Source organism: Ruditapes philippinarum, unplaced genomic scaffold (genome assembly GCF_026571515.1).
Source record: "Ruditapes philippinarum isolate M1 unplaced genomic scaffold, ASM2657151v2 ctg4092_1_1_1_1, whole genome shotgun sequence".
NCBI classification, from domain to species: Eukaryota; Metazoa; Mollusca; class Bivalvia; order Venerida; family Veneridae; genus Ruditapes; species Ruditapes philippinarum.
Genome location: NW_026855099.1, coordinates 80646 through 107842, shown reverse-complemented (window position 1 = coordinate 107842; position 27197 = coordinate 80646). Strand labels below are relative to the sequence as shown.

Here is a 27197-nt window from a genome sequence, read left to right as displayed (position 1 = left end):
CAAACAGACAAACATTATTTTAGAAAGGCATCTGTTCACAAACATGTTTATATCATTAAGAATAATGATAATGTGTTGTCATATTTCATAAACAAATGACACTTCGTTAAAGAGATTATCTGGGGCTATTTTCTGCAACACAACTTGTTATGTTCGAAAGTATGCATATACCATGACATTTGATAAAATGTTCTGACGAAGGGACAAGAGGTTTTAAAGTTCAAACAGATCTTATGTAAAACAATATAATATAGCATAATATTATTTAGCGATTTCGCGCGTTCGAGCGAACAAAAGAACCTTAACTGTATACATATATTTTACTTTCCTTTAAAGGAACATACCTTGTAGCACTTTATATGACTTTGAATAAATGAATGTTCCTTGTTTTTTTTCTAAATCTGCAGATGTGATTCTGGAAACCGTCTCAATTTAAGCAAAATTAATAAATTATACAGGTGTGTCCTTCGTTAAATTCCTATTAGAAAGATATAATACTGTACTTATCCTAGATTTAATATAATACACTACTGAGATGTTGCAAACTGCAGATGAGGACAGACATTATATAGGATAATTTTCGAAAATTGAGGTCCTTTGAACAAAATGAAAATAAAAGTTTGAGTAGGTGAAAACCGGAGACTTTTTGATTGAGTCTTCTTAGAATGGAAAATGGAAAGTGCAAAGTTTCTTACGCTATTAACAACACAAGCAACACTATTCCAAATTATACAACACAAAATTGATGTATTTAAATAATTTATAGTCGGTTATCTTGTCATCTACGAACATTGTTCCTCCGTCTTAAAATGATAAATGCATTTCAAGCTTATTCTAAAGGAAAAAAGCGTTTCACCATTTCGGCTCTCTCTCTCTTCCTTTTTTAATTGGAAAAACGTAGGGCGGTGTCCATTATCACACAACAAATCAATATAAAGCCGTAAACCCTGATTCAATATATGATGGAAATGTAAATGCAAAATAAGATAATTAGATCTATTGATGTTTGAATATATACAATTATATATCTGTACCGCAATATCAGCAATGTTTCTGTTGATATTTATAGTGAGTATTTTCTCAAATAAAATACATTCATGCAAGGTATTGGTTTTCCCTAGCTATCTTAAAATTCATAACTCCGTCATTCACTGGAGAGTATTCGGAGGAATTGGATGTTTTAGATGTGTGTTATCAAATTGTTTCAAATCAAAGGGTGACAAAGTAAACAATTGTATGAGCAATAATATATTACCATTCTGATAATCTTAAAATAATCATACCATTAATGAACAGTTCTTGGACTTACTCAGCAGCGCAAATGACTATCAATATCAAGTTGGAGGGACACAAAATGAGACGGACATGAAATTATAAATAATAATTCGCTATGCTATGTGACAGTGCTAACTTCACTTTTACCATTTATATGTGTGACACGACAATGAGACAGAAGTGAGTAAAATACGGACAGGAGTGGAAGTTTGTTGGTACATCTTCCAAAACATTTTGTTGAATATAAAATAGGTATTTTTATTAAAAATATTATTATGATCTTCCTTAATTTAGTATCATTTTTTAATAAATGAAATATTTACGGCAATGACTGTGTCAGGTAATGATGCCTTCTTATTGTATTTTTGGTCATAAAAATAATTTTAGAATTTCTTTAAACTTTAATTTGCTTCCTATCTGATGATCGTATATAAATATGGAGTACCATCAACTATGTGATATTATAAAGAATGTTAACTGACTTAAACATAGTGTCACAAAATAAACAGAAATAAGTTATTACCAATTTATCACTTTTTTGTGTCGAGCAAAGCAGTTACAAGCTTGTGAATTTTCTAATATCAGAACATAAAAGTGCACATTTAATTGACTTATGAGAAAATTCAGAGATGTAAACTTACACCCACTTTGTTTGATTTTGTTTTCTGAATTTCTACTACCTCCAACATTGTTCGATTTAAAATAACTGACATTTTTCTAAATGTTTGACAACCGGCTAGACTTTAGTAAACTCTAGCATAATGAAATTTGTTAAATATAACTGTTACAAAGTAATATGTCTGTTGCAGAAACACATTGAATTAAACCAAAACTACCATAGAAATATCAAGTTTTTTTTGTTTTTTTTTGCAAAATTACACTTTTTTGTATATGGACTTTAGACCCTGAAATCCAGAAACACTACGCAATCTGTTGATAAAAAAACATTACGGATATATATTTTAAATTTTTGCAGATACGACATTTAAAGCATAAGGAATGCATTATTGTTGAAGTTCATTGCATCTATGTTGTTGTTATGAAGGGTACCCAGCTAAATCTACCAGTGTTAGCAACGTGTCTGTTGTATGTCGGTAAGTTAATCATTTATTCAGTACATAAATGTAAAAATGAAAAAGAAGAGAAAAAAATATTTAAAACAGCCATAGTTTCGAAAATACAGCCTATATACTGTTTTTAAAAATAAAGCCTATATTTTTTAGTTAAATTGTTCGATTTGTCAAAAGGATAAAGAGAAAAAAATTGTTTCAATCCTGTAAAGTACGCGAATTTATGAATGATGTTTGCTATGAACAATGTTTGAACCAAACAGAAACGATATTCGGTCTTTAATTAAATTGAATGAGTATTTTTGAAAACAAATTAAACCTTATTTGATTAATCAAGTGAAGTTTTTTTTTTCTGAATTAAACAAATTGTACAAATTAAACCATATTTGATTAATCAAGTGATTCTTATTTTTTGTGTTTAACTTTTTAAAGGACATATAACCAAGGCCATATAAATCATAAACAAAAATAAGAGCCGTTGACAAGAATGACAAGAAAAGATTTTACTTATTGTAGCAACAAAAGCTTACGCAACGTTCAATTTTCTCACTCGACGTATTGAAATCAATGATCTCGTATTTCTAAAAGATTCCACATCTGTTTATTCCAGTAGTTCTTAAAGTCAAAAGACCAGTATTTATGTATTTAGTTAAACATGTAAAACAAAATACATTAATTTTTTACTTGCATTTTATTTATTTTTATAACTCAGTAACTGTTCAAAGCTTGCGTTGTTGGCATTGTATAGCGGAAGATTGTGCTGAAGATCCCTCCGACAATTACAAAGCTTCTGAAAAATTATGTAATCCTGGACAATCTTGTCAGGTGTGTATGTAATCTTAAATAGTATTTGTGTGTACTGCATGGTATTGTTAGGTATCCTCAGAATGCGAATTTGTCGTGAAGTTCATAAAGATCTATTTCGAAATTCATAGGGATTTAGATATTCAGCTTAAAAGTAAGTGCAATTTCTAGATCTACTCCATGTGACTCGGTGTTCTTGTTGCTTTTTATTCATTTTGTAAAGTTTTCCACCATGCATTGCAACTAAACTGTTACATCTTGTAGATCCAGCTTTGTAAAATAATCATGAAACGACCCCGAGAATATCATGTACATTTTAGAAACATGACACGTGCTTTCTCCCGTTTATCTTCAAATGAACAGTACTTCGGGAATGGCTACGGAAAATAAACAACAGACACTTGCCGTAGAGAAATTAAACTTTGTTTTTACAAGAAAAGCAAACATAAATCCTTTCAAGGGTGACTTTTTTTAGTTTCCAAAAAAAGTTTTAATTTTTATTCAACGTCGTTTTGTTAATTCATACAAGGTAAAAGTTCATTTCCATTTTTAATGGGACAGACTATAGTCATTCGTTTTTCCTTGCAGATCTTTATAAAAAGAACATTGAAAATTCAGCATTATATTATAGCATTAGTTATTAATTTAATATATATATCATATTATTTAACTACTTTCCCTTTGTAAGTTTGTGGCTTACATCATGTACATGTACCAGTATCGATTTTACCGTACAGATGGAACATCAAAAAGTGATATTTTATGTTTTTTTCCAATGTATTATTGATGAAAACCTTATCACACAAATACATAATAAACGTAAATATGATGAATTGATATTGCTCATTTTGGACAACGTTGCAATATTTTTAAACTTTTTTGATAAAAAAAGTGTATAGTGTAACTAGCACGTAAGATTTATTTCACGCTACAAATGATAGGAACTTATCTAGAAGATGGTGATTGGCACCTGTCAGTTTCAGACAAAATAATTATATTTCCTGGAATTCTACATCTCTTAGATAGTTGTTATTGTATATAAATGATCTTAAAGGGGTTTCCTTAATCTCTTTCGTTTAACGAGAATTTTCAGTTTTAAGTTGTCGATTATAAAAGGCGTTCACAGTGTAGTTTGATTCAATGATGTATTTTATATTCGAAAGTTCTATTTAATTTTTAAAGATTTCAATGTTAATTTTTTTATATCAACTATGATAAAACATGATTCAAATAATTGATGCAGGACATTATTGCAGGAAACTAAAGTTTTAGTTTTTTATGAACATTTCAGTATGACTACATCTCTAGCTTCTAAATTGCGTTCGTTTGTTACTTTTTACCAAGATTTTCACACATAATTATATTGGTGATATCTTGGTGGTCAGTCCATCTAACTAGTATAACTAACATATCTCCACAAGTAACTGACTGCTTATCTCACATGATTAAATCAGAGAAAATTACTATGATACTCAATGTCAGATATCAATGTTCACGGAGAAATTTGGCTTAGACCGATGACGAATTAGCGATAACTTATTTACAAATATGATGCTCTCCCGGACGGTAAATCCATATAAAACATTTAAAATATATATGTATATCACTTTGAATAGTAATTGAGCTGTACACAACATTACAATTACTTAGTTTACAAAATCAAAATGATAATCTGTTTTTCAGAAAGTGTACTTTGAAATGTTAGAAGAGTCAGATGAAGGAAGACCCGTTGCTATGCATACCTCAACAGTTCGTGGCTGTTCTACAGACTGTATGGACAGAAATGATTTTACAAATTGCACGAATCAGTTAAAGACATCACGTGGTTGTGTTCGAAAGGACTGTTGCAATGATGGGGATTTGTGTAACAGTACATATCAAATTTCATATAACTGTTATTCTGTGATATTTTTAATGTGCCTACATATACCATTGAATACTTTTTGACTCATGAAACGTGACTTCATCTAATATTACTCTGAATGTAAGATATTCTGTTGCAAAAGCAAGTGTTTATCACAGCTTTTACATAAAGTACATGAATATGCAGCATAAATAGTATAAAATTGTATTGAATTTACATTTCAATTGATTGTTACATGAATAGAAACAAATCAATTATCTCATTCAGTCTGATTATTTTTGTTTTGGTTGGAAATTAATCAAGCGTTATATCTAACATGTCAGTTTCTCCGCTTTATTGGCGTTATTGCACTATTGCTGCAAAACATATATCAAACATCGTTCAATTGACAAATAGTGTTAAATTAACAGGTTTTTTTCATTTAAAAATATATTGCATATTCAGTTCAAGTTGTTATATAGCGTTTAAGCTCTAATCACAATGTGAATTTTTACATCATCTTAGGCGTCAACCCTACACTTATTTCTATTAAACGTGAAACAAACTAAATTTCGTTTGTATTACTGTGTTTAAACAACCTTTATTATAAAAAGCGATAATACCTTTTTTTCGTATGCCTATGAAATTTTGTTTTCTTTATAAATATGTAGATGTTAATATGTTTCAGGACAATGTTAATGTATCGTGTGTAACTGACGATTATGTTAGTAAAACATGAAAAAATAAACTTTTAAATTATAACAAATTCTACTGAACATTTTATCGTTGTCCCGCACAAGCTAGATTATTCCAAAGGGTAAACAAGTTGAGTTTTTTAATACTTTGATATTTTAGTTATTCAAAATTTCATTATCTCTATCAGTTAAATTTGAGAACAATTTATGTTTACTTTGCTTTTAATACATTTTCTAATTTTACCGGGATATCCTGTTTTGCACAGTTTATTATTTTCTGAACGGAGAGTTTAAATTCATTTATATTTAAGTCGATGAAATGCTGTTTTGTATTCCTTACCTAATATCGGTGAACCTCGTGATATTTTAATAAAGTTAGGAAAGGAAACCGGGTGTCAAACTAAAATTTAACATTGTATCACAGTGGAAAATATTGTACAATTTATTGTGATGTATTTGTATGTCAATGCTCATTCAATCATTGGATTTACAATTCAATTGTTCAGACTGAAAGTTATTTCTCCAGGTGATAAGCTGTCACTTGCGTACCGGACATTTATTTCAATTTATAAAAAACATACACTAGTATATCTTCATTTTGCCAACAGTTTCTTGAATGATTTGATTAAAACGATCAAGAGTGAACACTATTGCAACAAAACGCCCTCTGGCCATTGTATTTTTAGCGGACCGAATATCTTCGTACGAATATCTTCGTATGATCCTGAACAACTTTATGGATACTTAACGATTCTGGCATGTTCCTTTTATTTCATTTTGTAAAATGCTGTACGCTCGCTAATGAAAAAACAACAGAACAATCATAACTAACATGTTTTCTAAAACATTTAGATTTAATAAAACGTATAAGCTAATATTACCTTATTTTATAACAATAACTTTTCCCGGACAAGAGACTTTAGAACAAGGAAGCAACGTTGTCTGTTTTAATTAAACTGATAAAAGGCCTTCATATACAAAGCCATAAACGGGGTTTTTAAAAGATTAAAATGGAATCAATGTGTTTAAAAAATCGTCAATAAAATTTTCGGTATATGGTGCATTTTTTACAAGAAAGCTATTTTATTTGAAATAGACTCTCTATATTATCTCTGATTTTCTGTCAGAATGCTCATGGACAAGAAATTGTTTCTTGTAATAGCAATTTATAAAATGATTATTGAATCTGCCTACTTGGGAATATCAATGTGTTTAAAAAATCATCAATAAAATTTTCGGTATATGGTGCATTTTTTACAAGAAAGCTATTTTATTTGAAATAGACTCTCTATAGTATCTCTGATTTTCTGTCAGAATGCTCATGGACAAGAAATTGTTTCTTGTAATAGCAATTTATAAAATGATTATTGAATCTGCCTACTTGGGAAATATCATATTATCGGAATAATAAGACGTATGTGAGATATATATTATTTAGTTTAATGTAAATATTGGCGATATCCATGTGGTTTGCGTATACAAACTTCTATCGCTTATTAAATAAGAAATATTGGAAGTGAAAACGTATAAAGTACAAATTATACGGTAATACAGATTGTCCTATTTAGCCGTTCATTGACCTGTAAATACCGTCATATTAAGGGTTTGGTTAACTGTTTACACGAATCTATCCTCTTCAAGGCTACAGCTGAAGAAAATCTGAAATTAATTGCCCTGTTGTAAATTCGTGTGACAGGTTTGACATAATTGGAGACATGTGCGGAGTAATGAGAAAATAAATTGACGCCATTTAGATGTCACTTGGAATATAAAATTATAGGCATAAAAATAAAAACAAAGATAGAAACAGAAGGCAAGATTAGTTAAATTGAAATTACGACGGACAGATAATGTTCAATCATCGGTGTTAACGTCAAAGCATGGATTTGTATTGAAAAAAAAACTCTATAAAACTAAATAAATGTAATGTATTGTTTTGTATGAAAGGAACTCAACTGAGGTTTATGTACATGACGGGACTAGGAAAAAAATATTTTCAAAGTTTTTTTTAACCATTTGATGTAGGTCTGGACCAATAACTTATGTGCACATTTTTAGATCATTCCAACACAACCTTTTTCAGGAATAATTTTTATTGTCCAAAATTACCAAAGAAAAAGCGGAAAAGGTTCCAAAAATCGGTAAAAATTGTTTCGATTTTCAATGACATTCTGAACATATTTCTCCATTAACCTTCGCCGGTTTCTCCATTTTAAGTGTTTAACTCCATCAATGTAAGAATTTTGAATTTTAAATTTTAGGTTTGCTGACCGCCAATAATCAAGTAAATTCAAATTTCGAATTTTACTTTATTCGGTCATATCCATTTATTAAAGCAACGAAAATTCCTTGGAGGAGATATAACACAAACGTAATAGAATGAAAATCTGAATGGATGGTTCCCTCGGAAGTAATGAAAATGACGACATTTGAAATGAAAATTGCAGACTCGGTTTTAATAGTTTGTTCATGAGCGATATTTGGGAAAGTGCGCTCCTAGTACCGGTTTAACGTGCTGGAATCAAAGATCCAGAAGAACTTTAAAATATAGAAACACTGAAGTGAAGTATGGGTTACTTTTTACAGATGCCTCACGGGACATGCCACCTGCCGTTGTGAAGTATGAAAATGTGGGAAAAGGGTGATCCCTCGGAAGCAATGAAATGAAATTTGCAGGCTCATTTTGAAAGAGTCTGTTCATGAGTGATATAGTCAAACTGCAACATCGTTCACACCCCATAGCACCGGCTTAAGTTGTATTTAATGAGTTTGAATCAATGCTCACGAAGGACCAGAAAAATATAATAACAGTGAAGTACGAAGCACTTTTTACAGCTGACACAGGGTACTTGAAACATGCTGTTGTGAAATACAAATCTTGATCCTTGAAGTTATGAAAATTGAAATGTCGGTTCGGCTTAATCTAATTATAGATATTAAAGTGATTACATCATTTAATTACTCATTGTAGCAACGTTTTACGTCACACTCAACACGTTGAAATCAACATGATCTCGTTATGAGATCGTACATCTGAAATATACCAGCGGTATATCAGCATTTCAAAACTTTTGTAAGATATTTATATTCATACTTAAAGTTAATACAAAATGTGATAGTTGAAAGATCAAAGACCCAACAAATGATTGAAAGACAAAATAGGAAATTCACAATTAACGATATAGAAAACACATCTGATACCCTGTGCCAATGTTGTACCTTACCGTACATCGATCAAGTGCCAATGTTGTACCTTACCGTACATCGATCTTACCGTACACATGAAACATCAAAGGTAATATTTTCCCGGGTTTCCTATAAAATCGTGATAAAAATCAAATATCAAATTGATGTTAATATTGTATATCAATATTGTAAATTTAATGAACAAACCATTCATGATGAAAATGGGGAACACCGTATTCAGTGGTTAAGTTTATGATTTTTATGTTATTAATGACAAACACTTCTTTAGAAGTTTGTGTTTGTGATTGGCACCTGTCACTTTTAGACAAAGTAATTATAATTCTGGGAATTCTACTTCTCTTAGAAAGTAATTATCTATATCAATGAACTTCAGGGGGATTCATTTATCTGTTTTTCGAGAGGACAGCTTTCTATTTGAAAATAAGATCAATTTTTACAGTACTATGGTTCTTTTGGCACGACAAGAAGGAAATATTTTTGGAGGCATGTGGGCCATTTGATGTTGGTCCTCAGTTATATCTCGTTTGCTAAATCCTCTCTGTTACTACTGAATTGTTTAACATTCGAAATTTGATCTTTCTGACGATGTAATTCTTTTTTTCCCTTTTTTCTATAAAGCATAATAAAAGACGTATCTATCATTCAAGACAAGTTTCACTTTTCACCATTTATATTTTATGGAAGTTTTAGCCTTAAAGAATTTTAAATAACAGCAAATCCATCAAATATATTTACATTACATGTATATAATAATTATTCTGAAATGTTTCGTATAAAATATGAAAAAGATGAATAAACAAATGAGAAAGGGTGATATAAGAAGATATCAAAATTATAACTTTAAATTCTAAAGCAGAAATAAAAATATAAAGTTTAAACCAGGATTAGTTGTTGCTAGCCTTTGTACATTTTGTGTTTACTGAAAATGCATACCCTTATGTATTATCTTACCACTACCAAGTAAACAAAACTGTACTACAGAAAATATACATCTGTAGATTTAATTATCGGACAGTCACGCAACCTGGAAGAGAACCTGATCAATGACAAACATATGACGAAGGGAAAACTCTGTACTACATGAACATCAGGCCAATGTTATAATGATGAAATCTTACATTTCTCTGAAATCTGATTTTAGGAAAAGTTTTATTTCTCTTAGTCGTGTATGATTCATTCTGTCATTGTTTATCAGTATTTATAGGAAAGTAATACAGTTGTTTACAACAGTCTTTCTCCAATGTGCTAAAATTATAAAGTCAACTTTAGATTCTGTTAGATAAATATCTAGAAAAAAGCAATCCCCTCGGAAGCATTAAAAACAGCAAAATTACATAACAATTGCAGACTCGCTTTAATGAAAACTTCAGCATTTGATTCTGTTACATTAAGCAGCTGGTAACTAGTCACTTCTAAATTTCAGTTTAATTAACGTGTATTAATACAGATGTGCCTTCTTTTAAACTACAATTTGAGAGACAAATCTTAATACAAAACATGAATTTGAATATAACAAACTACTCAAAAAAATAAAGCTATCCAACCAGCTACAGAATGTAGGTGATTCTACCCAGATGCTTGAAATAATACACTGATGGAGCAACTGAGGTCTTCTTCTGCCAATTAAGCTTGAGAGTCGCCATATGGCCTATACTGTATTAATTGATGCAACGTAAATAAATAGAAATTCACTTTTATTTTGTTTTTACCTGTCAAATTACTAAATTTTCACAGTTTCATAAGAATCAATGCAATATCAAAATATGTCTATACTCGTATAATTTCCATTCAACAAAAACGTGTTTCCCTCACTAAATGTGTACTGCCTTTCTGAGCTTTGATTTTTCCCCTCACGTTTTGACAGAATAATGCTTCAAAAAGACTCAATTGAAGTAGAAAGCAAAAAACAAAAGCAAGAGCCGGTAAACCGGGTGATGCTCCCCGAATAGGTTTTGGACACAGGAAGGTATACCTCTTGTAGTGTAAGAGTTATGTCACAGACAAAGTTCAAAGTGTAAAAACAACCCAAATGTTGCGCGTGACACATTGTCTCAATATGGTGATCATTTCTGTGAAATAGTAGTAAAATCCCACTTTAAATCACGAAGTAATGGGCCGATCACAATTTTCCTGCAAGGTCATACTGTGACCTTGACCTTCAAGGTAATGACCCAAATGTTGCTTGCGACACGTCGTCTCAATATAGTAATCATTTCTGTGAAATAGTTTTAAAATCCAACTTCAAATAACAAAGTTATGGGCCGGACACGATTTTGCTGCAAGGTCATGCTGTGACCTTGACCTTCAAATAGCGACCAAAATGTTGCTCGCGACACGTCGTCTCAATATTGTGATCATTTCTGTGAAACAGTTTTAAAATCCGACTTCAAATAATAAAGTTATGGACCGGACACTTTTTTGCTGCAAGGTCATGCTGTGACCTTGACCTTCAAGGTAGCGACCTAAATGTTGCGCGCGACACGTCGTCTCATTATGGTGATCATTTCTGTGAAATAGTTTTAAAATCCGACTTCAAATAACAAAGTTATGGGTCGGACACGAATTCGGGACGTACGTATGCTCCCCCGATTTTTTTCTCTGAGAGTTAGACCTCCACTTATTTGTTGATATATACAATGTTTTCTCTTTGTTTATGGTGTTTCGAATCAGGAAAGCTTCATTGGAAAATAAGCGATAAAAATAAATAATAAAATATTTCTGCTGTTCTATTTGTAATTAAGAAGTATTGGAATGATAACGTTCTAATTCTATTTCGCCGATCGTGGGCATGTTATTATCGTAATATCAAGTGTTTGTCAAGACTGACGAAACTCTGAAATTAATTGACACAATGTATATTCTTGTGACAGTTTTTGGCATAATTGGAGAAATGTCATTGGCATATTAAGAGAAAAACTTTATTTTATTTTGTAAATGAGGCCGTTTTATGACAAATATTTGCGTCAGGCAATATTTAGATAGCACAGAATCAATATTTGATTGAAAGTGTAATAAATAAATATTCTGGAATGAAAAATGCGACCTTATTCTGTAATAATTATTCAGCACTTTTCATATTGTAGTAAAAGTTAATGCACATCTAAAGTATTCCTTAAAGATCCTATAACACATTTTTTATGGTTTTACCACAAATAAATCTTGTATATCATAAATATAATGCTCAAATGAAGATTTATCAATATTGTAAGTTCCAAAAAGCATTATTTATAAAGATACTACCGAATTTAACATTTCATGTAAATAAAGGGAGGTTATTAGAAATTTATTTTCCATAAAGTCTAAATTTAATTTTTCAATAAGAATTGAATGCATATATCTTAATGATTATATATAATGTTCACATATATGTGCAATACATATTTTACATATTCTGCATGTTTGAAAATTGTTTTATAAGCATAATTATACACGTACATATATAAAATTTCAGTTAAGTGTAGTAACATACTTATTACAACATACAGGATCTTTAACATTTTATCTAAATTTCTATAGGATAGTTATGTTGCTCTGTTGTACTTACAGAATAATCTGATATCGCAAAATGACAATATCTGAAAGACCTATAACCAAATAAATGATTTATTTGATAAGGTAGGAAATTTTGGATTAACTGTATAGAAGTATATTACTTGATTCCCTTGGTAAATGTGTACCATACAGTAGATCGATTGTATCAAAGAGATGAAACATCAAAAGTAATATTTTCTTGTTGTTTCATATAAATTCATGATAAAAACACTAACAAATAAAAATACAACATGACTGTAGCAACGGTATATCAATATTGTTATTAAACTTAACGTACAAATTGTACTATTTTTCAACCGTTCTTGATGAAAATAGTAAACATGTTAATGCTATTTTTACGTTATAGAAATACCAATAAATTAATAAATGATTTATTTGATAAAGTAGAAAAATATAGGTTAACTGTATAGATGTAGATTACTTGATTCGAATAGTAAATGTGTACCATACAATAGATCGATTATACCGTAAAGATGAAACAACAAATTAAAGTAATATCTTACTACTGTTTTTTTTTTCATATAAATTCATGATAGAAAGAACCTTATCACATTAATACAGCATAACTATAAATATGGCATATCAATATTGTTAACTTCGGTAGAAATTACACTATTTCCAACTGTTTGTGATGAAAAAGTGAACATGTCAAGGTTATATTTACGTTATAAATTATTAGAAACTTCATTTTCTCTAGAAGATCAGATTGGCACCTTCAGTATCAGACAAAATAATTATATTTCTGGGAATTCTACTTCTCTATGAAAGAAATTATATATCAATGGTCTTGAAGGCAATTCCTAAATCCATATTTGTGACAGGATATTTTTTTTATTTGTAAATGAATTGAAATTTGTGTTTAAGTCGTAACCCTCAAAGCTTTCACTGACATTCAAAAGTTTTATCTTTAATAATGTCATTTCTTAATTAAATCATCCTTAACATCATGTATCGAATCAAAGAAGAATGTCGTAATTTGCAACAAACATAAGTTTTTGTTGAGTTCCTTTTTTACATGTTATGAAGATATCACTCTAAGAAATAAGATTGCATAAACACTTTTTATTCTGTAATTATTTCAATGTCATTAGATAATCCATTCTTGCAAGAAAAATTACTTTATCTAATCTAACTCTGAATGTAACGTATTTTTTAAGTTGGAACCACGTTTAATGCCCGTTTATTTATATTTTAATTTTTACATCATACATTCATTTTTCAATTAATTCTTTTACATAACATACATTACAAAATAACATACATATGTTGTTGTAGACATTTTCAAATAATTTCAAAGAGCTTAAAAAAGTTAAGAAAAAGAATATTATATTTTACACAAGATAAAGTTTTGTTGAGTCAATTATATTATTTTTTTTAGTCAATTGGAAAATAATTGGGGAGGTGGGGGATGCTGAATAAAATAAAAAAATAATTTGAGGAAAAAAACTATAGTAAACAAAAACATCATGTATCGATTCATAGAAGAATTGCATAATTTGCAACAAACTTGAGTTTTTGTTGGGTTCTTTTTTTTACATTTTATGAAGATTTCACTCTAAGGAATAAGATTGAATAATTAACTTTTATTCTGTAATTATTTCAATGTCCTTAGACACACCATTCTTACAAGAAAAAATACTTTATCTAACTCTGAATGTAACGAAATTTGTTAACATAAAACAATTGTTAGGGAGGTTTGTTACAAGCATAGAACAAACAGGACTATATTTTGTAGTTACTGCACTCTTTTACTAAAACATCGAATAAGCTAATATTTTCGACTATATCGTCGTTGTTATATTTCCTCCTTAAGTTTCACTCACTTTGAGGCGTACCCATGAAATTTATAATTTATTACTGATATTGGTTTATTAACAAAAGAAACATCTGAAGCTGTCATCATGCTAGAATGAAAATGTTTAATAAAAACCGAAATCTCTACTCAAACTCCAAAGGAGTAATTAAAAATAGAACCTTTAAATAAGATCTCGCTCGCTGTTGTTGCAAGCATTTCAAAATTTGTGTAAACTAAAAATGCACACAGTTATAAACAACAAGCCACGAAATACACTAAGGAAAATGTACATCTGTACCTAGATTTAATTATAAAGTCACGCAACCTATAAAAAGAGCTTGATCATTCAAGAACAAATATATATGATAAAGGGAATTATATGTAATGCACGGACATCAAGTCAATGTTATAATGATGTGATCTCAAATTTCTATAAAATCATTGTCAAGTTTAAGATAAGTTTTATTTCTCTGAGTCGTGTATGATTCAGTTCAGTTATTGTAAGTTAAAATTTAAACAAAAGTTATACAATTGTTTACAACATAAACTTTCTCCTCCCCACTTGCACTAAAATTATATAGCCAACATTAGATTCCATAAGATAAACCGTTTAGAATAAGCAGCTTGGAACTAGTTGCTCCTTACTTTAAATGTTATTAACATGTATTATTACAGATGTGCCTTCTCTTAAACTATAATCCGAGAGACACATCTTTATAAAGCTCGTAAATTGAGTATAATAAACTTGTGAATTTATAAAAACGATATATGGAGAATGCTTTATGATAGGATTTCTAGGAATGACTAAAAGCCTTTCAGTCTAAATTAGCAAAACATATAATGCTGACTGATCATATTTATTATATTCATGCGATTAAATGTACAATTTCTGCATTTAAAGAGATTTTAAATTCATGAATATCTATAATGTATTAAGTTGTTTAATCAAATGTAGAGCGTCATGCTGTTTTGTAATTCTCATCTTATATAAGCCAAACTCGTGAAGATTTAATGAAGTTAAAATATTTTCGAGAGTCCACTTGACAATGACACCGGCGGTCATAGATTCAGGCAACACAGTGAAGCTGACACAACCCATGGTAATAGGTCTTTTAGAGGGTTCTTATGGCAATTTAACCGATGGCTATAGCCTCAGGGAACACAGTCAAGATGACCCAACCCACGGTGATAGGCCTTTGAGAGGATTCTTATGGCAATAAAAACCTGTGGTCATGGCCTCAGGGAACACAGTCAAGCATATACAACCAACAATGATAGGCCTTTTTGGGATACACTTGGCAATTAAACCGGCAGTCATAACTTCAGGAAACACAGTCAAATTGACACAAACCATGGTGATAGTCTTTATCGAGGGTTCTTATGGCAATTAAACCAGTGGTAATAACCTCAAGGAACACAGTCACGCTGAAACAACCCTCAGGCATCACAGTCGAGCTTTCAAGGCCAATGGTGATAGGCCTTTTAGAGGTTACTTATGGCAACTAAACCGGCGGTCATAGCTTCAGGCATCACAGTTTCGCTGACACATTCCACGATGATAGGCCTTTAAGAGGGTACTTATGGCAATTTAACCGGCAGTGATAGCCTCGGGCAACACAGTCAACCGACATATCCCACGATAAATAGGCCTGTTTAGAGGGAACTTATGGCATTAAGGACCGGGTAGTAATATCCCTAGGCATACACAGTTTCGCTGACAAAACTCACCGGTGATTAGGTCTTTTAGAGAGGTACTTATTGCTAATTAAACCCTGGCGGTCATAGCCCAGGTATCACAGTCAATGCTGAATACAAACCTTTCTATATGGCTTTAGACGGTCTTTATCTGCATTACTTGCGGGTCAAACCCTCAGACATGACAGTCAATCTGACACAACCAACGTTGATTGGGCTTTTGATAGAGTCACGTGACACTAACATTGGCAGTCATAGCCTCAGGCATCTCAGTCAAGCTGGCACAACCCACGGTGATAGGCTTTTTATAGGGAATTTTAGCAATTATACAGGCGGTCAAAACCTCTTGCAATAAAGTCAAGCTGACATAACCGACGGTGATAGCCCTTAAAAGATTTTTTTAAGAAATTAAACCGGCGGTCAAAGCCTTAACAGAACATAGTCAAGCTGACAAAACCCACGATGATATTCCTTTTTGAGTCCACTTGGCAAGTAAACAGGCGGTCATAGCCTCAGGCAACACATTCCCGCTGACATACCCTGGGTGAAAGGCCTTTTAGAGGTAACTCATGGCAATAATCACTAATGATGACAAACAACACGTTAAACGACATAACCCACCGGATAAATCCTTAATGAGCAATTTAATGGTCAATGAAACCGGTGATATGAGCTTAGGCATTTCAGTTTCCCTGACACATCCATGGTCATAGGCCTTCACATCCATGGTCATAGGCCTTTAAGAGGGTACTTATGGCAATTAAATTGAGGCATCACAGTCTCGCTGACACAACCGATGGTGATAGGCCTTTTCGAGGGTACTTTTGGCAATTAAGCCTGCGGTCATAGCCTCACGCATCACATTCAAGCTGAAACATCACTGTGATATCCTAAAGAGATCCTTAAGAAAGAAACTGGCGTTCCAAGCCTCCCCACAATCAATCTAAACAAAACCCATGTTGACTTGATTTTTGAATAGGCAACACGTGCAATAACAATACGCAGTCATAGCCTCAGTTCTCAGTCCAATGCTGAACACAACCAAAGTGATAGGCCCTTCTTAACATGTCTTTTGTTTTGGCAATCAAACCGGAAGTCCTAGCCTTAGGAAAGAACACACAATCCCCACGGTGAAAGGTCACTTGCAAAAACATCGGCCTCAAAACCATCAGACAAACCACCAGTCACCTGTTTCATAAACAACACGATAGGCCCCTTGGTTTTTTTAGAAACTTAAACCAGCGGTCAAACCTCAAGGAACACAGTCAGAGTGACAAAACCCACGAAGATAGACCTTTTTGGGTGTGCACTTGGCAATTAAACCGGCGGTGATAGCCTTAGTTAACACAGTCACACTGACATAACCCACGGTGATAGGCCTTTTCGAATGTTTTTATGACAATTATCCTGGCGGTCATAGCCTCAGGCAACATAGTCATCCTGTCATAACCCACAGTGATAGGCCATTTAAAGTGTTCTTATGGCAATTAAACTGGCGGTCATAGCCTCAGGGAATACAGTCAAGCTGGCACAGACCACTGTGATATTTTATCAGGTCATAAAAATTATTTGAGAACCAAATAAAAAGACTAGGACCAACATACAACTATACTGTTTTCTAAGCGGTTTCATTAATGAAGTAAGTCTCCAAATAACGATAAACTCATATTGCAACTACAATACATTGATAAATGTGGATTTAAATCTATATTTTGTCCTTAACATTTTCATTGCAACCAGCAATAATGTTAAAGCTTCGCCAGATTGTACATCTGAACATTCTTGCCAGTGTCTATGGCTACATGAGTCCTGAATTTAAAGCAGGACATTACACACAAATGTGAGATATCCAGATTGTTCCCTGAATAAAATCTTTTAATGAATGTATAACAATCATCGTTTTTTACATTACGGAACGACTATTGTATCCAAAACTGACAATATGATAAATACATTGCTGTATATCATTTCGATTCAATAAAATGTTCAGGTACGTAAGTAGGCACTTGTAATGAATGCGGCTGTTAGTAAATGGTGCAGTGTCTATTTTAGCTTCATTCTAATCTTATTAATTACTTTGACGAACGGTATAAATTTACAAAGACTGCTCCGAAATGACACCTTTAAAGTCAGTGATAGATAGGAACTCGTGCTTTTTTAAAGATAAGTATTGAAACAAGCTGTCAATAAGATTCGCCGATAAATCTCAAAATCAAATATTAACTTTACCTGTACGAGTATATTATGTTTTGTTACACAAAATCCATATTTTAAAATGTATTTCCTACAAGTTTTGGCAATGTGTAATTGCTAATTCTCTGCCATAATGCTCAGGGAATAGAAATCGCTTCTTGTAATATTAACCATTTACAAATGATACTAGTAATTGAATTTGTCTTCTTGGGAAAATATCAATTTGTCAAAATGATACGGTGTATGTGAGATCCATATAAAATGTTTTCAAGTTGTAGATATTCCTATGGTTCAAAGGTGTACAGTTCTATAACGTCTATGTTTTATTATATTCGCTATAAATAGTTATCTGAAAAAAAACACTGTTAACTTACATTCTTATGTCGTTTCATAGACATAAAAATATCGTTAATTTCTTCAATTTTTGTTTATAGACACACTTTCAAATCGGAAGCCACCATCACTACACACTGTGTTTTATGTTTCTTGCTTATGTCAACAACGGCTTACTCCTGGTAGGGTTGGAACACACGCGATCAGCAATTTTAGATTAGATAACTAGCCTAATGCGTGAACCACTCGGCGATATCGTTGTGATGTCATTTTAATGTTTCATTACCCAATATTTAAATTATGAAACAGTTTACAATATAAGATGTGATAAGATTAAAGTCTAAATAAAATGTACTACCAGCTGAAAATAAATAATTCACGGCACAACAGATAAAAGTTAATGGGCTGCAATACACTTCTCTATCAAATCGTCAGTGTTAAAGTAAAAGCACGGATATGTACTTAAAATACTCAACGATGGGTGATATTAAAATGAATTGCTCTGTATCGTATGCCATTAACATTTTGTTAGCATCTGTTTTAGTGCGTCGAATTTAATATAAAGTTTTGAATTTTCTACCACATGATAAATGAAAGGAAAACAAAAACTTTTATGTTCAATAGGCTTTCAGATCTGCATATATTGGCAGCGTTAAAAAGCGTTACCGCGTTGTGAAGATTCATGTGTTGTGTCATAAATTTGATTGATTTATATTAGGACAATACATTTTGAGCCAGCCATATATCGTTTTGATGGGAATGATAGCAAAACTGATGGTATACAAGGGAAAATAAAAGACAATATTTCGTATTTTAGTAATTATCTATATAATCTTCAAAAATCAATTTCAAATTAGTATTGTTTTCCGTCTGGTCTCGTTTTCATTTTCAATGTCCAAAACATCCACATCATTTATATAAATCTATTTAAACGTTTTTTTTCCGTTAGTCTCCGGCATCTGTGGAGTATCTGAACATTACTAAGATAGCATAACAAAATTGTTCTGGCTAAATTTAATTCCCATTAGATTCGCCAAAAAATTTAAGAACAAACTATAAGGAACTTGATCGATGCGCTTGAAAAAAAATCGAAAATTAAAAATGAACTTTTTATAAATTAAAAAACATTTCGTTTATAAAAACTTATTTAAAATGTCAAACTTTCATCGGATTTTCAAAGTTACAAATGGCAACTTTTATTTACGTCACAGGGGTGGATTACCATATAAGGGTTTCTAATTTAGGTTACCATTATTTGGATAAATTACATTATTAATAAACTTTTAAAAATTTAATCTTTTAGAAAATTTCTAAAATTTATTAATTACGAAAATTCCCTATTTATGGAAGTTCCCTTTCGGGGAAATTTGCATTTTTTCATCACTATATTCCCCGGCTTTAAGTGGACGTTTTTGGGTTTTTGTAGGCCACAATAATTACATTTGTTATAATTAAACTAATCAAATTTAGTTTTTTTAAAAAATCTAAAGGTCTTTAACTTTATGGACATTTTCAAAAGCGTGTCACAAAGCAAAATCAACTGGCGATAATATTAATTATCGTTGAAGAAATAATTGAATTCCCTGCAAAACTATGCAACAGACACTTTCATTGACAGTAATTTTCACAGCTCGATGACTTGGTTATATTTTTATTCGATTGAATTGCTCTAGGATGAACAAAATCATTTCTTTTTTATGTAAAACATTTGACACCTAACGCCAACATTAATCGGCTTTTTCTTTGGGTTAAAATTCTGAACATTTATACAATTTTATGTTTTTTATTTATCGAAAGGACATCTCTACAAACAATCATTCTACTACATATACGAATCTTTGCAAATATTGAAGGAAGTAGATTGGATTTGAATATAAACAATAAAGATCATATACCTCCATATTTAAGAAAAATTGTCTAGCTGAATATTTGAGCTAAAATATTTTAAGTGTTATGGTGTTCAAAGCACACACTGCCCCAAATTTAAAATACATTTTAATTTTAATTCTTGACTTGTTTATACAAGGAAAAAAAAAAAAATATCAAAACAAAAATTTTTTCAATTGGTCCATTAGTGGGACAAATATTTTCACGATCAAATTTTGGGGAAACCTCCGGTTCCGAAGGGGTATGTCAATGGTCCTTTATTTTATATTATAAAAGGGAAAAAACTCACAATTTTTATTGCAAAAATTTGGCAAAAATTAAACCTCATTTCTATATTTATAAAAATTTTGACATGCCATCAAATAATAAACAAATTTACGAAAGAAATTAATAATAAATGTCACCATTGTCAAAAGTCTTTCTCATTATTATTCTAAAGACTGTTAAAAAAAAAATGTATCTTAAATCCAATAAAATTGGGAAAACAATTACAAAGTACTTTTCTTCCCTATTTTTAAAAGCATTATTATGTTTTAAATTAAGTGAAAAAATTTTAATCAACTAAATTGAATAGTACCCCTTTTAAAGCAATTAGTCAGCTAAGTTTAAAACCAGTGGTATCAAAAAAGTTATTTTTGGGACGATTACGGAAATAAAAATTTGTAAAATGATTACCCCTTGGGAAATTATAAAAAATGTAACATGATTTTGTTGCGTGTGTGCATTTCTTAATCCAATTTGGGTCTGTTCTTTACTAATTTTGAAGTAATGAATTTAAAGTTAAAATGATAAACTTTACAAAAAATTTTCATTTTTCGGCCGTTCCCCTGTAAAAACCTGTTTTTGTAAATTTTCTGCGGGAAAGGTTTAAATCTGCAAAAAATTCCCCCTGGGTTATTTTTGTGAAAGGTTTGACATAATGGGAGAAATGTGTGGTGTAATGAAAAAATAAATTGACGCCATATTAAGACCTCTGAGACATATCAGTCTTATTGTATATGAAGCTACAAGCATAGGCATACTTTCGAATTAGTTCCTTAAACTTCCTCAAGCTAACCGTTATTAACCAATGTGTGAATACTTTTTTGCTCAAAAAAAAACAACAGCATGTCCCTGATGGGACTTGAACTCACGCACTTAACAATCCTCAGATAAGTAGGACGACGCAAAAATCGTTCAGCCAATGGCATCATGTTTTATTTTTCATTTCTCTGTGTGTGTTTTTTTTTTTTTTTTTTTTTTTTTTTGAAAATTGTGAAACTGCTTTACAATTTAAGATGTGATAAGATTAAAGCCTTCATAAAATGTTATATCAGCTGATAATAATAAAGCATTCATGGCACAAACAGCTAGTGGGTAAATCAATGAAATAAAATGTTTTATTTCTTCTCTATCAAATCATCAGTGTTAAAGTAAAAGCACGAATATGTACTTTAATAAACCCTATACTAAATGATGGATGCTATTCAATCGGATTGCTCTTCTATTGTTAAAGTCATTACAGTTAGATGTCAATGTTTTAGTGAGTTGAATATATAAATTAAAAAATTCCTCATCATAGTAGAGGGGACAGAGTCTTTAATGTTCAATAGGTATTGTTGTTTCAAATTTTGGGTTATTTTTCTTAGGACAAAACACAATTATGAACCATTTTTATCGTTTATGGAAATGATAAATAAAACTTAGCATTACGAATCTCTTGAGTGAAAATATTTACGAAAATTCTCATACTGAAGGGGATGACATTGAGACAACAAATATTACACTTAAATGGTATATGAGAAAAAAATAAAAGACAACATTTTGCAGTCCAAGAAAATCAAATAAAGAATCACATGTAAATGGAAAAACAAGTTCTATGTACTGCAAAAACTGAATTATAGTTTCCATAAATATATCATATAGATTGCGAACACACTAATGTTTATTTTAAAAGAGCGATTTTTATAAACGACACAATTGTATACATTCCATTGTACAATGATTCGTTTGGTTTGCAAGCTGGTGTGTAGAAGTAATATGTTGGGATTCTTAATGGTAATGATAAATGTTTCTACTAGTAACATTGGTTTAAACATATTTGTTTTAGCTTGATTGCGAAACAACTTATATTAATCACTTTCGAGTCCCCTTCCTGGAACCAACCAGTACTGGTGTCATATGAAGAAACATGGTCGTGACCAGAGTAGGCTCGAACTCATGATGGATGGGTTGAGAGGCAGACACCTTAACAACTTGGCCACCGATCCCATACTAGTAACACAGTAAATACCATGAATAGCTGATCAAATTGCTTCGACCATTAAACAGCAGTCGCATTATTATTATAAAAACATAATTATTGCTTTTTATTAATTTTAAATTATTATACTTTTTATACATTTATTCAGATGGTTTAAGGAAATAATTTAGATAATATATGGCTCCGATACATAATTGTTTGACATGGAATATATTTTCTTTGTAATCTTTTAAGAATAAAAAGAAATACGTAACTTATTTTTATTTGAGTGACTTGCAATAGCTTGCTTTTAAATACAAAGCTGTTTTAAATACCGGTAGTTTGACTATCGTTTGCAGACAACATTGCTTGTTATACGACAATTCAAATAATGTGAACTGTTCAAAAGGAACCATTGAATGTCGCTAAATGAGGCAAAAATGAATGAAATGTCTTATTCAGCCTTCAATCTATTGAACGATAGCGATAAATCGATTTAATACAGCATTTACTTGAATCGGGAGCTGAATACAATCAAACATCAAAAATAGATTGTGGCACAATTATGGAAATAAGAACATCTGCAGATTGTAGCTTTGGAAATCTTCTATTTTATTCTTTCGTAGCATTAATTAATAGATTCTAAGTATTGTGAACTATGCACGAAAATATTTGATTGAGAAACATATGTCTACATTCGGATAATTCCTGCGTAAGAATAAAACTAAAAAAGAAATACACTTAATCCTTGTTGAAGTGTGCTCAACATTATTTGGCACGTAAACATGATTACAATATTCGCCATTATCAGCCTTTAAACTAATGAGTTTGTGCAATAGATGTGTGGTTCATTAAATTCCGAACGGTCAGCGACTTTAGGCCATTAAAATATGCTATTTCTCCCTGCCTTTCTAAGCATTAAAATTCCAGTCATCTATTCGGGAAAGAAGCGAATCATTACTAAGTCAAAGGTATTACTTGTGAACGGTTGTGTTCTTTGAACGTTTGCCTTACTAAGTTGAGATTTATCGTATTAGGCGGTCTAAATAAAAATGAAAGTGAAAACTTGTTATTTCCTTGATGGAAAACTATTTATTTTGCTATGAAAAAAATTTCAGAAAGTATTTTTAGGAAATGCACGATATGAAATAAGTGCTCAATTGGGTACAATTTTATTATTTCAGATGTGCTACATTTGAAAAAAAACAAACAAACATTATAACGTATGAAAAAGTACTCAACAAAATACAACAAAAGCAATACCTATATTAGAACACCGAAACACGAGGATATCTGATTGCCGGTTGTTTTGATGAACTTGCTCTTTTGTATCATAGGCAAAAATAAAACGTTGTCGCTGTTGCCACAATATGAAAGACCATATATGTAGCAAATAAAAGAGCATCTGAATGTGATATTTTTACCCCTGACGTCATAAAAGTAAACCCCTAAAAAACAAGCCAATCAATAGGCATGCTCTGAAGTGAGGGTAATGAATATCGGCACTCCAGCTAGTTAACGCACTGTGCATGTATATGTATACGATTAAACTCTGACACATTTCCAATATAAAGGTCCCCAAACTATGATACAAATGTCAATACAACATAAAGTATCACAGCATAATGAATGGCAATTAAACCGGCGGTCATAGCCTCCTCAGAGTTCATAGTCAAGCTGACACAACCCACGGTGATAGGCCTTTTGGGGTTCCACTTTGCGATTAAACGCCGGTAATATACCATTTAGAGGGGTTTTATAGCAATTAAACCTGCGTTCATAGCCTCAGGGAACACAGTCCAGCTGACACAACCCACGGTGATAGACCTTTTTGTGGGGTCCACTTGACAATTAAACCGGCGGTCATAGCCTCAGGCAACACAGTTACCCTTACATAACCCACAATGATAGGCCATTTAGAATTTTCTTATAGCAATTAAACCGTCGGCCATAGTTTCAGGGAATACAGTCAAGCCAACATAGCCCACAGTCATATTTAATCAGGTCATAAAATATATTTGACATCCAAATAAACTATTTTTATGAAAAAATGTTTAGGACCAACATGCAACTTTGGTGTATTCTAAGCGGTTTCATTAATGTAGTAAGTCTGCAAATAACGATAAACTCATATTGCAACTGCAATACATTGTATATAGCCGATAGATGTGAACTTAAATCTAGATTTTGTTCCTCACATTTTCATTGTAAGCAGCATTAATGCTTTTAGTTTCGCCAGTTTGTACATCTTAACTTTCTTGCCAGGGTCCATGGCTTCTCAATAGCAACTTTATTTCCTGAAATTGACGATGAATCCTGCCTGAATTTAAAGCAGGTCATTAAACAAAAAATAAGATGTTCAGATTTCCCCCTGAATAAAATCTTTTAATGAATGTATAACAGTCATCTACAGAAGCATCCGTCCTTTATATTTTCAGTTGCAGCACTTGTCAATGCATAAAAATGAATGTAGGCTGATCTTGATCGACTGGCAGAAGAGTTTCACTGAATAGTTTATGCTAAAATAATACAATAATTAAGGGTTAATTGTTGTGCTGTAGATAACTAAATCACAGTTGACAGCACATTTAATTTATGATACACATGCTATTAGGAGATCGCTATTTTCATAACAAACATAGTTTGAAAGTATTAATATAATAAACAGTTATTGCTATGAATTTCTGTAACGTTTAGGGAATATGCTAAATAAACTGCGACCTTATCACATTTACATGCTTTTTACAATTGAATCTCAAAAATGTGAAACACCTTTGGCAGAATATGTTAGTATGAGGGTAAGCCGTGCTTTTTCTCCAGAAGGATTATTATGCAGTTAATAGTGATGTAGTTTGGCAGTCGACTTTTAAAATAAATTGATATTGAATCACGTTTGAAAATTTTCAACTAAAATTGCTTTGTTATCGCCAGTTCAACAGTATCGTCTGTTATATTACAAAGTGATTAGTGTTCCACAAGACACAATGTGATATTCACATTGGTCTATATTCTTTCAATTCAATAAAACGTTTCCGGGGCTTAAAATGCAGACTGTTAGTAAATTGTGCAAAGTGCTATTTGAGTTTTAAATCTCTTTGACGGACATTTTTCACAAAGATTGCTTCAAAATGCCACATAAAGTCAGTGACAGAAAAATACAACATACGGGCTCGTTAAAAGACAAATATTGAATCAATATATTGATAGAATCGTCCATAAAAATCAAATAGTAACGGTCAGACTATTATTTTTTGTTACAAAAAATTATATTTTAACTATATTTCTTATTTGTCATTGTATTAGACATGTTAGAAGCAAGTACTTGCAATATGTAATTTCTAATTTTCTGTCATAATGCTCGGGGAATAGAAATCGTTTCTTGTAATATTAACCATTTACAAAATGATACTAGTTATTGATATGTGTCTTCTTGGGAAAACATCAATTTGTCAAAATGATACGGGTTATGTGAGATGCATATAAATTGTTTTCATAATCATGTTTTAGATATTCATGTGGTTAGCATGTGTGCAGTTCTTTAACGCCTTAGTTTTATTAGTATTATTGAAGCGATACCGTTATATGTTCAATTTATACCGCTATATAGAATTCATTGTTACGCCGCTGCTGTTATTGTTGATTTTATTGCTGTTTTGCTGATGCTGTTGTTGTTTTGCTGTTGTTTACCTCTTATAACCGGTAAATTAAGTGTTTAATGAAATATTTACATAAAAAATAACATCCACAAGATTGAAACAAAATCTGACATTAATTTACCCTGTTGCATATTCTTGTTTAAAAGTGGAAGATATACCATTCAATGCACAACAGCTGACAGTTAGTTATTGAGATAAAATATTTTTTTTATTTCAGTTGCAATACACTTCTTATTTAATCATCAGTGATAATGTTATTTAAGCACGGATATGTACTTAAAATACTAAATGATGGGTGCTGCTTTGTTTGGTATTCAATTAACAATAATGATATCAGCTGCTTTCGTGCGTCGAATTTTACCACATAATAAATGAAGGGAAATAGAGAAAATAAGAATCCCTAAAGAAAGCCCAACACGGCAAAATTGAAAATGTTGCAAACTCGGTTTGACTGAGCCTGTTCATGGGCGGTACTGTCAAGTGCAAACTACCGTCCACGCCCCTAGCACCGGCATGAGTAGAATTCTACGTCAACATGAACTGGTACAATTTTTGAAAACAAAATCTTTTTTAACTTTTATGTCCATTAGGTTTTCAGATATTAATTGGCAGCGTTTATATTCATTGAAAGACTTTATCTAGTTGTAATAATTAATCTATTTGATTAATCCATCTTTGGACAATACACATTATGAATCAGCTATATATTGTTTTATGGAAATGATAGCAACACTGAACATAAAGAGTCTCCTGTGTCAAATAAACATGAATAAAATGGTTTTGTTCTCAGACTGAACGGCCAGGGTGTTTAAAATGAGACATCTAATGTTCCACTTAATGGTATATAAGGGAAAAGAAAATACAGAACCGTATTTTAGAAATTATTGCTTACAATGTCATTGATTTCGCCTCGTATTTTTATTTCCCGGAGTACAAAAATCCATTTCAAATCAGTATTGTACTCCGTTTGA

General features: G+C 31.4%; 1 protein-coding gene across 2 annotated transcripts; it reads left to right on the top strand.

Moving 5' to 3' along the window:
- The first annotated feature begins 1171 nt into the window (after window positions 1-1171).
- On the top strand, window positions 1172-6035 carry LOC132742107 (uncharacterized). 2 transcript variants are annotated; one of them, XM_060730428.1, is made up of 4 exons: window positions 1172-1455; window positions 2252-2369; window positions 3058-3170; window positions 4833-6035. In XM_060730428.1, exons 2-4 carry the CDS (start codon window positions 2315-2317, stop codon window positions 5094-5096), a joined length of 432 nt encoding a protein of 143 aa, XP_060586411.1. In that variant the 5' UTR covers window positions 1172-1455; window positions 2252-2314; the 3' UTR covers window positions 5097-6035. The 2 variants fall into 2 exon arrangements, with proteins under 2 accessions (XP_060586411.1, XP_060586410.1); XM_060730427.1 differs by having other exon boundaries at window positions 1172-1527.
- The last annotated feature ends 21162 nt before the right edge of the window (window positions 6036-27197 follow it).

Bases quoted from the DNA above. Each gene is read 5' to 3' on its own strand.
- LOC132742107 (XM_060730428.1), top strand. From the start codon at position 2,315: ATGAAGGGTACCCAGCTAAATCTACCAGTGTTAGCAACGTGTCTGTTG. The intron at 2,370-3,057 runs GTAAGTTAATCA...TTTATAACTCAG, and splicing joins AACGTGTCTGTTGTATGTCG to TAACTGTTCAAAGCTTGCGT. The intron at 3,171-4,832 runs GTGTGTATGTAA...TCTGTTTTTCAG, and splicing joins ATCCTGGACAATCTTGTCAG to AAAGTGTACTTTGAAATGTT.